At 31.2% G+C, this 11,101-nt stretch overlaps 1 protein-coding gene across 4 annotated transcripts; it reads left to right on the top strand.

Moving 5' to 3' along the window:
• Positions 1-355: 355 nt before the first annotated feature.
• LOC110611226 (cell wall integrity protein scw1) lies at positions 356-7,573 on the top strand. Of its 4 annotated transcripts, none has more exons than XR_006350197.1 (10): positions 356-637; positions 771-950; positions 1,075-1,150; positions 3,642-3,771; positions 3,907-4,021; positions 4,772-4,863; positions 4,961-5,096; positions 5,132-5,293; positions 6,319-7,138; positions 7,221-7,573. XR_006350197.1 is itself a non-coding variant. In XM_021751414.2 (9 exons), the coding sequence occupies exons 1-9, from the start codon at positions 479-481 to the stop codon at positions 6,413-6,415; spliced, it is 1,002 nt and encodes a 333-aa protein (XP_021607106.1). In that variant the 5' UTR covers positions 358-478; the 3' UTR covers positions 6,416-7,573. The 4 variants fall into 4 exon arrangements, 1 of the variants encoding a protein (XP_021607106.1); XR_002487330.2 differs by having other exon boundaries at positions 358-637; positions 4,961-5,030; positions 5,211-5,293; positions 7,232-7,573; XR_002487329.2 differs by having other exon boundaries at positions 358-637; positions 4,961-5,030; positions 5,211-5,293.
• The last annotated feature ends 3,528 nt before the right edge of the window (positions 7,574-11,101 follow it).

Here is an 11,101-nt window from a genome sequence, read left to right as displayed (position 1 = left end):
AATTTAGATTAATAGTTAAAATTAAAATAAATATGAAAAAATTAATTTTATTGTATATTATTTTAAACTTAGAGTAGAGTTTAAATATAAAAGTTACTAAACTTTTAAATTTTTTGGTGGAATAGGCTATTTTAAAATAATAACCATTTAATCATGATATTTCAAAATCCTAACTATAACAATTAATATAAAAACCTAAATAATTAATAATTTAAAAATATAGTGTATTTAATATATTTTTAAATATTGAACAACTCAATAATCAGTTGCAGGAAAATAATAATTGTCCTTAATAAAAATTAATTAATAATTTGTAGTTGACCTTTTCTAATCCATATTAAAATAAAATTTACTAATAAGAACCGGCAGAGAGTGGACAAATAAAGGCTTCATCCAGAGTCGAGGTATTTTCATCCGCCTCAACTTTTGGTGGTTTATAGGGTTTCATTATTATCGACTTGGAACCACCATCATCGACATGGCCGGAGCTGGAATCCACCCATACCACCAGCAGTGGCCGCCTGCAGCTGCTCCTCCTCCTCCACCAGCTGCGGCGGCTGCGCCTCCTCCTCCTCCTGTTCATCATCCTTCGCCGGTCCTTGTTGATAATAGCAATCGCGGTCCTACGCACGATGAGGTAAACCCCCCCCCCCCCCCCCCGTTTCTGTATCTCTGTCGATTGGTTCAGATCTGATAGATCTATGAAGTGTGTGAATCCTCAATGCGTAAAAGTATTCATACGTAATGAACTTTGGATTAATGATCTTTAGCTTCGAACAATATTCATAACGGGTCTTCCTGAAGACGTGAAGGAGAGAGAACTGCAGAACTTATTGAGATGGCTACCAGGTTATGAGGCTTCACAAGTGAACTTCAAGGGAGAAAAGCCTATGGGTTTTGCTCTTTTCTCCACTGCCCAGCTTGCTATTGCTGCAAAAGATGCCCTTCAGGTTTGTTTGTTCTATTCAACTGATCATATCTCCTTCTCAACTAGTTAATTTAGATAGCTATGTGTTTGATTTTCTTTCTTTTTTTTTCCCTTTTTTTTTAAATTTTCTGTTGGGGGGGTGTTAGGACATGGTATTTGATGCGGAGTCTAAGTCAGTGTTGCATACAGAGATGGCAAAGAAGAATCTATTTGTGAAAAGAGGTCAGATGTTCTGTGCAAATCAGACATGGAAGCTTAATCATTACTTAGTGTTGATTGATATTATCCTTTTCTTTGTTATCATTGTCTAATACTTAACTGCAAAAGAGAACAAGGGTAAGTGAAATTATTATGGTAGATAGAATGACAAGTGATTCACATTCAAATGCATGTTCAAAATTTATGTGAATTTGCCATTGGAATTTTTGTTGCTGAATGGAGTTTTTGCCGCTGTTGGTTTTTAGCATATTGATTTTGAACAAGAAAATGGGTGATAACAACCTTATGTTTTCTATTAATATGCTTTGGTTCAATATTCTCTAATATATGAGTAGCTTGATGGTTTGTGAGATTACGTCGGCCTAATAAGTAGGGGTGAGCATTAGGTCGGTTCGGTTCAAAACCGAACCGAACCGAATAAACAGAAAATCCAAATTTCAGTGTTTATGAAAACTGAACCGAACCAATTTTGGTCAGAAACCGAATCGAACCGAACCGGTCTGATTTGGTTCGATTCGGTTTGATCGGTTTCGATTTTTAATAATTTTTTTATTGTTTACACTTTATTTTTAATATTTTAAAATTTAATTAAAATATTTTAATTTTAATATGATTTAATTTCTCTATATTATTGAAACAACATATTATTATCACTAATCGGTTCGGTTCGGTTTTTTCGATTTTTTTCTGATCAAAACCGAACCGAACCGAAATAACCGAAATTTCTGAAATTAAAAAATGAACCAAACCGAAATGTATAAAAAATCGAACCAAATTTTCAAATCGGTTCTGTTCGGTCGGTTTTTTCGATTTGAACCAAATACTGCACACCCCTACTAATAAGCATAAATATTATAGGAAGAGTTTGTAAGAACTGAAACCTTATTTGACTATAATTTATAGGATTCTAGTATAGCAGTTATTTTTAAAAAGTCTCACTAGTCAAAATCATTAGAGATCTTAGTCATCACTGGACTTGCTTAGAAATCATAGTCATCCAGCGCATTCCAAGGATTTAGGTCATTTGTATTTGGCTGTGTAGTTCCATTCCTGGGGTCAGAGACTGAAATCATGTCTTAATAATTAATGTATACCATAGTCCTTGAGGTTTTCCTTTTTTAAAATTATTTTAGTCTGTATTAGTTGGTTTTACTTATCCAGTTGGATATTTGGTATGCTTATGTGATTTGGTTTGCTTTTGGATGGCATTGTTTATGCCAATAGAAGACATGTAAATCAACTCTTTTAAGGTGAATTTCATAAATACGATTTGCTGCTCTACCCTTCTAGAGCCAAATTAACTTCATCCCTCTCTTAGTCAATCTACCTATTTTTACTTGGATCTAGAACAAGTATGCTTCTTGTTAAATAGCTACTAATGTAGAAAATACAGATTAAGTAAATACTCTACAGGAATGGACAAAAGGAGTTAGAATAGGCTTTATGGGAGATGACCTTTTCCTCGAATATGACAATTAGTACCATTAATTTTCTTGGATTAACTTAGAATGTAGAATTTGAGATTTTCTTTTGTGGTGTTTTTTGTGTGACATGCTCTAGTATTTGCTGCTATCTTTTTTGTCTTTATTGCATGTAAATGCTTTTGCACAACTGCTATTTCTGAGCACCCTAATGTGCACTTCTTGTCCTCAAGTAGTCTTAGTAGTAATATTTGTAGTATTGGTACTTTATTACATTTATTTATTTTTATTTTTAATTTTGTGCTTTTAATTATTTAGCACTTTCAAATTAGCAATATTACATAAATTTTGCATTCACATTAGTAAACATTTCTTTTGGTACCTTGTGTGTGTGCTCATGCCCTGGTTACCTTTTTTTCATAGTTTGCAACACATTTAACAATTTGATTATAATGCGAAGGATACCTATTACCTAATAACCTAGTACAACTGAAGAGAGAAAAGTTATGCTAACTAGATAATGTCCAGCATAATGAAACCAAAATCAAATGAAACCCAAGTGATATTTATAATTTATTATCAAGAACCAAAACACTGACATGGAGGGGCTAACGTGCCATTAATACATCCCCACAAAAAATTCCGTAGTAGTGGCAAGATCTTTGCATAACTGTGAATTGCTACCATGAAAATATCAGGATAACTTTTATTAATCAGGCTGCCACCCATGGAGCTGATTTTTAGGGCTTAGCAATAGAGGAAGTTGTAGTAAGGAGAAAGAAAAAGGGAGTGTTAGGAAAAACCAAAAAGTAATAAAAATTTCATTCTAATCACTGGTAAAATATTATAGTTTTAACCATGTGGAGAAAATTACAACTAATTTCTTAAATTAGGATTGTGAAAATTAAAAGGATTTGAATAAATTGCAAACCTGTGCAAGGATTTATATTTGTTTTGGTCAGTGGACCATATTTCAATTGTTTGTCAATTGTTGGAAGTCAAGTGTAAGAACGGATTTTGAAATTTTGAAATTTTGCAGTGGTTATACATTTCTAATATCTGTTAATTTACAGGAATAGTGGCTGATTCTAGTGTGTATGATCAAAGTAAACGTTTGAGAACTGGTGGTGACTATTCTCATAGTGCTTATACAGCTCCCTCCCCATTCCACCCTCCTCCTGCCCCCGTTTGGGGACCACATGGGTATTAGTTTTTGTCTCTGCAGCTATTTTTTTGAAGATCATGCAAAATGGAGAATTTCTGTTGGAGAAGTTTATGGTTTGTATTTTTGAAATTGTATTTTTCTCTCAAGAACCTTACCTAGGTGCTTGCTTCTAGGTACATGGCCCATGCTCCACCTCCATATGATCCATATGGAGGCTATCCTGTTCCTCAGGTACCAATGCCGACCCCTGCACCAATGCCAGCTCCTAGCAGTTATGTACCTGTTCAGGTAACACTATTTTTTCCTATCATACTATTGAGAAATGTCAAATGATTGACTATAGTTCTTCCATTTCTTTTGTTAATTTGCTATGTTTTGATTCTTAATTTTGAACTATGGTAGAATGCTAACCATGTTTCATTGCCTTGGTTTGTATTATAAGATAATTCCAATATCCTTTTGTGTAATAAATAATTCCCCATTTTCCATTTTTCTTCCTCTCTCGGTGTGTATCTTGTTCCATTAACAGTAGAAATCAACCTCTGTAGTTCCTTCCTTTTTTAGCTAAAATAAAATGTCTTAATTTCATCATTAGTTCAGAAGTCCTTGACCTCTGAACTTTATTGAATAATGCAAATCCAACTAATGTGATTGTTCTTTCTATTGTCCGTCTATCTGTCTGCCTGCCCATCGCTCTCTTGCAGTGATGATTTTGGGTTGCTAGACCCTAGAAATGCGGTTGGCATCTTTGACAGTTTGTCCATTTCATTCCAACCATTAGATTGTACAATAATTTCCATTGTATTTGTCTTGCACTGTCTTGTTCAGTGCCTTTTTTTGAAGTCATGCATACCAAAGGCAAACATCACCTTGCCCATCCTTTTTTTATTTTTGGTTTATTATTATTTTTATTTAGGTTCACATTTTTCAACCCCCCTGTCTCATATTAGTTATTCATCATCACTGGATTAACTTTATTTGTTCAACGAGATTGTTCTGATCATCTGTTTATTTTTATTTTCTTTTTTGTTAACACAGAATACAAAAGATAATCCTCCTTGTAATACCTTATTTATTGGTAATCTTGGAGAGAACATCAATGAGGAAGAAGTGAGGGGTCTATTCAGCGTGTAAGAATATCTTACCATGGATAGTCTTCTTAGCTAATTGATTTTATGTTTCTGCTGATAAGGAGTTGTGATCATTTTGATTATTTTGGTCATGCAGGCAGCCTGGATTTAAGCAAATGAAAATTTTGAGACAAGAAAGACATACTGTTTGTTTTATTGAATTTGAAGTAAGTTACCTGATATTGATCAGCACAAGTGCTGAGGGCTGTGGCTTTGATTTTTCAATTTTTTTCTCTTCAGCGTGTTGGACCTTATATAATTTTTTTTTTCTCTTCAGCGTGTTGGACCTTATATAATTTTAAGTTCTCGTTTGGTGAATTCTAAGAGTTTGTTACCAAAATTTACAGGATGTGAACAGTGCAACCAATGTGCACCTTAGTTTTCAAGGTGCTGTTATCCCAAGCTCTGGTTCTGTTGGCATGCGAATACAATATCCTTTTTAGCCTTTTTGTTTTATTCTTTCAACCGTGACATTTTACGCGTTCTATCTTCATCTTGTTATTGTTGTTGTTATTGTTATTATTATTATTATTGTTATTATTATTATTATTATCCCATTCAAGTGTCTCACCTGATCATGCTGAAAACTCCTCTGCTTAGGTTTGTCCTAAATGTTTTTCAAACACATCCTTTTGGTCAAATTCCCTTTCCTAGTGCAAGTTCAAATATTGTCTATCAATTGAATTTTAAGTTCCTAGTTGATATGTTCTATGATATCTGTGTTAACCTTTCTTTGTTTTGAATTTAGGGGGTCAGTGTAACTTGATGTGTATATGGCGGCTGCATTTTTGTAGGATCTGTGTTGTATCTCCTGATAGTATTCTGATTAATTTGACTGTTGTGAATCATTAAAAGGTCTCTCTTTTGATGTACGACTCTTACATGGTATACCGTAGCATGATTTTTTAGGCAATCATTGAAACCTCTCTCCTTATTAGTGCAATATAAGTTTTTTTTTTTTTTTCCCTTTGTTTTTCTCTTTTAGGTTTTTTAATAGTGCAACTCTCTAATCATGAGGTAGAATTTTGTGAATTCTTCACTTGTGCTTTAACTCTTACTTCACTTTACTCCTTGAAGTTTTAAAGATTGCACAGTGGTTTTTGAATGTAATAATAAAGCAACTTAAGATCCTCAAAATCTTAAGTTTTTCATTTATGATAGCATTGGGCTAACATGCTTAATTTTGAAATAGCAAGGATGAAAGTGTATTTAGGCTACATCATATAATGTTTTTTGTAATTTATCCTTGTCCTTTTGCAAAAAATGAAAAAGGAGGGGGGAAAATAATTCAAGTTCTTTTGCTATATGTTCCCTGATGTAGTTTTTTTCTTTCATCCTTCCAAGAATAGGAAGGGGGAGATACCTAGATATTTGTTCTGCCTGCATTTTCTGTTACCATTCAATTTCTTTTAAACATAATTCTGTAATGATTTTTTTCCTTGACTTGTGATTTACATATTCGAAGAACCCTTTTGGTAAGAGGAAAGATGGAAGTCACGCTGCTGCTTCTCCCAGTGCCAATGGAGCTCCACCAGCTATCACCTACCAGTAGCTAGAAGGGGATGTACTCTGATCCTTATGCACCAAGAATACATGATAGGATGCATCTTGCAGCTGTTGCATGCATCCATTTCATCATCAACATCAGCATTAGCATCTCTTCTCATGTGCATGAGTGCACACAATGCTATCATGAACGCAGCATCTGTTCATGTTATACTAATATCTCCGGGACATGCATCTGTCAGCACCACATGTTGATGTGTGGATAACCTAATAGGGCAGATCTATTTACTATTTGAAGAAGTGGTGCATGGCAGCTTTTTGGTCAATTTTTTTTTTCATGCGTGTTTGATTCTTTTATGCCTCTTACTCGTATTCTACATCAATATTAGGGATGATGCTTATCTGGATAGACATCTTTCTACTTGTGCAATTGTCATGATTTACATTTCATTACATAACATGGCATCCCAAGGCAGTTGAGACTTCCATTTCATGACAAAGTGTTTAACAAGGCATCAATCATGTATTCTTAGACATAACCACCATCAACATGTCTCAACTCTGCTCCATGAACTGAATCAATCTTCCCTCCATCTGTTGAGCAAAAAACTATCACTGTGGTTAAGCATTCAGATAGTTGAAAGCATAATAATCGGAAAGATGTTGCGGAAATATATGCCATTATGATTTATGTGCAGGCTTCTCTGTACAAAAGTCAAGAAGCTTCCATTCGGACATCAACTGGTGCTGCGGCTGCATTTAATATCTGGTAATGTCACTTCTGTTGACAAACATCCTGGTTCGGATGCTTTACAATTCTTAAGGTGCATTTTGTTGGATTTAAACTGAAGCAAACAATCAGATGAGATGGGGGAGCTTGAGATTGCAATGATGAGGGAGGTTAGTTGGCTCGTAATGTCTACCATCATCTTATTGATGCTTCTACGTGGTTGGTACTTTTGGGTCAAAATCTTTATGGTGCCATTCGATAAATTGGAGTAGAGAAGCAGTGGGCGAGGGAAAGATGTCATAGCAAGGGGATATAGTTTCATCAGTAGACAAATACCAAGTGGGTCTGTCTACAGCAAGTCCACTTTACTCTAAAAAGAGTACTCCATTAGCTGTTTTGTTTTTCTATGGTACTGACCCAAATTGAACAGCACTATTGTTACAATAATGTGGGCTAATTTGTTTCTTTTTTTAACATTTTTTTTAAACTCAAAAAGCAACTTGATTTTCATATTTTCAAATTTCTGCAATGTTTTCAAAATGTCTGTATGAGAGAGAGAGAACCAAAAATTACAAGGCCAATTTCAGTAAACTTGATCCGAGTGGTTCTTAGTTGTAAGGCCAATTTCAATTTTATCAAAGTTGAGATGTTTTATTAGGCAATAATTTTGGGTGATCACACTGTGATGGTCAAATTTAATTCTAAATTTCTGCAATGTTTTCAAAATGTCTATGAGAGAGAGAGCAAAAAATTACAAGGCCAAATTTCAGTAAACATGATCTGAGTGGTTCTTAGTCGTAAGGCCAGTTTCAATTTTATCAAAGCTGAAATGTTTTATTATGCAATAATTTTGAGTGATCAGTTGATGGTCAAATTTAATTCTAAGTCGTTCTCTTATTGTTTTGTAGACAACTGTGAAATTATAAATCTCCAAAATATCCCAACTGACAAAAGTTTTCCATTCCTTTGTATGTTCTCCAAAATGATCTTATTCCAACAATGATGAACTAAAAATAATTTTTTTTTTTTCTGAAAAAATAGAGTTAGAACATTAGGCAGTTTAGCCTAGTTGAAACTGCCAAGTGGCCAAATGAGGAAGCTTAGATTTCAATGTCTTGCTCTCGAGACGAAGAATGAAGTAAATCCACGTCGCTAGTCTATGGATTTGATATTTTGAGACGCTGTAATTGCCATGTAATTCAAATCCCATCCTTCACTAGTTCAAGAAGAGTCAACACTGCTAATTTTCTTACAAACTATGTTTTGACGGGGTTTATTATTAAAATAATGTGAATTATTTTTATTTTTTTACAAATTTAATATGATGTTAAATAATTTACACAACTCGTGATCTTTTAGAAAACACCAATCGAAGAAATACTTTTTTCTTCGTATAAATATTCTTGAAAACGCTATTAAAATTTATATTTTTAAATTTAATTTAATCTGATAAATTTATTAATTCTGAAAATATTAATCGAAGTTAGATTTTTAAAAACAATTAAATATTTTTAAAAAAGCTATTTTAATTGATATTTTTTAAAATAAAATACTATTTAAAGAGAATTACTATTTCATTCATATGATTTAATAAAATTAATTAATTAATTTTTTTATTATTAAAAACGTATTTTATATTATTTTAATTTTTTTTTAAAATAAAAATTAAAAATTAATAAAATAAAACCTAAAATTTCTCAGATTTATTTAGATACACTTATCATCATACTACATATTATTTTAAATTATTAATTATTTAATTTTTTATTAATTATATTAATAAAATAGTTGTAATTTCTAAATTATAGAAATAAAATATTATTATTATAAAATTATAAAGATTACATAATTATTCTTTTAAATAGTTATATTTTAAAATGAGAAAATTATTTTTTAGATTCTAATATATAATATAAGTAATAAATATATCTTTCTAACTGAATATTTTAGTTTCCCGACAAATCATTCACAATGGCATTACCTCTATTATTATTTTTTGTTAAGTCAATGCGTTAAACACTCATGAGAGCTCTCTCTCCCTCTCATGTCTTTAACATTCTGGATTCTCTCTCTCATCCACAATGTTTGGGTATGTGGGTCTTGACTTCATCTCTTCAATCTCCATCAAACTGTGCTGTGGGATTTCTTGAACATATTTGAGAGAGCTTTTAATTCTAGGAAAGCTAGATAGTTGAAATGGGGAAGATTCAAGCTCCATGAAATTGACAACATGTGATAAATACCCATTTTTCCATTATCATATTTCCTTTTTTTTTTTTTTTTTTTTTTTTCAGCAGCATTTGAGCGCATATTCACTAGATATCGTTCCTTTATGTTGTTGACAATAATGCTCTTGGTACCTCTCAATTCACACCAATTTCTTTTCTGCACTCTCTTGGTTCAACACATGAATGCAACAATATGCCATTTCTTTTCTTCATACTTCTATAGTTTGATACATGTTTATTGTTTGATGAAATGCCTAAAAGAATGTTTGGTACTACATGGTTTTTTTTTCAGCAAGATTTTTCATATGGATATTATAGTCCGTTCATACTTTACTGACCAGGACTCTTGATTTTAGCGGTTATAAAATTTAAAAATTAATATATTTTATTTTTAAAATAGAAAGATAAATCTTAATTATGTTATATTTTAAAGGCTATAAAGTATTTTTTTAAAAATTATATATAATAATTAAAAAAAAAGACATTTTAGTTATTTATTGATTACATAAGTATAAAAATTAAATAACTGATTATTTGAAATGATTGGACAAAATAGTTAACGGCTAAAAAAGCAGTGGCGTGATTAAGATAATTGGTCAAGAAAAATATTTTTTTTTTTATTTTTTTTATTTAAGAAAAATGGAATAGTTATGTACCCAATTGATTATTTTTTAAATGACAGGTTAATTTGAATTATATTATGATAAATAATTCAATTAAATAAAAGGTTTAAAAAAGTTAAAGCATTGTGTGTGAAAATATTTAAGCTACTGATACTTTCAATGATAGATTTTCGATGGACTCATATCAAAATCTGTAGCTTAAAATTATGTGTGAAAATATTTAAGAGAAACTTTATTTGTCGCTAAATTCATAATCTATCCAATAACTATTTCGTCGGTAATATGTCAAAAATAATTAACAGTTATATTCGTCGTAAATCAATCAAAAAAATCAAAATATTTTCATTTAAATTTTCCACTAAATTTATTTATTTTCAAACATCTTTTATTACTTATATAATCTCAAAATAATGCATAAATAAATATAATATACAATTATGATAATTTTATCAATATAAATTTAGTTTCAAACATCTTTTATTACTTATATAATCTCACTAATGCATAAATAAATATAATATACAATTATGGTAATTTTGATCGATATAAATAAATTGTATATATTGTTAAAATTGAATGATCCATACAAAAACTTTAATGCTTATAAAAATAAATTAAAATTTATGGTATTAACTAGCCATAAAACTAAGCATACAAGAGGCGCTTTCCTCTTCTTATCATTAGCAATAATTGATGCAGTATTATTTTAGCCCATCGTTTGTATTCTTTGCCAAGGCTTGCTTTACTTTTCTCATCATCAAGATAACTTATGATGCATCATTTTAGCCCACCATTTGTATTTTTTGCCGAGTAATACTCAAAGAATAAATAAGAAATCGAAGAAATGACATCTTTATTTGATTCAAAGATAATAAAATAGTAAGTAATTCACCTGTAAATGAAAAAAAAAATTAATAGAAGTGTTTTTATAAAGTAAGAGAAGATTGCAAAGTCAATGATATATAGGCCAAATGCATATACATACTCTTATACTATTTAATATTCACAACTTTATTTTTATCATATTAAATATTTAAACTCGCAAAAATCATAATATTTAAATCCAAATCGATACCATCAGCAAACTTTGTAGATGCACATGTAGAGAAGTGCATGAGCCATATAAAATGAATGTTGAATGTAATTTATCC

The sequence above is a fragment of the Manihot esculenta genome, chromosome 3 (genome assembly GCF_001659605.2).
Source record: "Manihot esculenta cultivar AM560-2 chromosome 3, M.esculenta_v8, whole genome shotgun sequence".
Lineage (NCBI taxonomy): Eukaryota > Viridiplantae > Streptophyta > Magnoliopsida > Malpighiales > Euphorbiaceae > Manihot > Manihot esculenta.
Note: the sequence above shows the minus strand (reverse complement) of the source record. Positions and strands in the feature narration are given on the sequence as shown.

What these genes read in the sequence shown, in the direction of transcription:
- LOC110611226 (XM_021751414.2), top strand. Translation starts at nt 479, where the DNA reads ATGGCCGGAGCTGGAATCCACCCATACCACCAGCAGTGGCCGCCTGCA. An exon ending in GAATCTATTTGTGAAAAGAG is followed by an intron (nt 1,151 to 3,641) that starts GTCAGATGTTCT and finishes GTTAATTTACAG; the next exon opens with GAATAGTGGCTGATTCTAGT. An exon ending in TCTGTTGGCATGCGAATACA is followed by an intron (nt 5,294 to 6,318) that starts ATATCCTTTTTA and finishes CTTGTGATTTAC; the next exon opens with ATATTCGAAGAACCCTTTTG.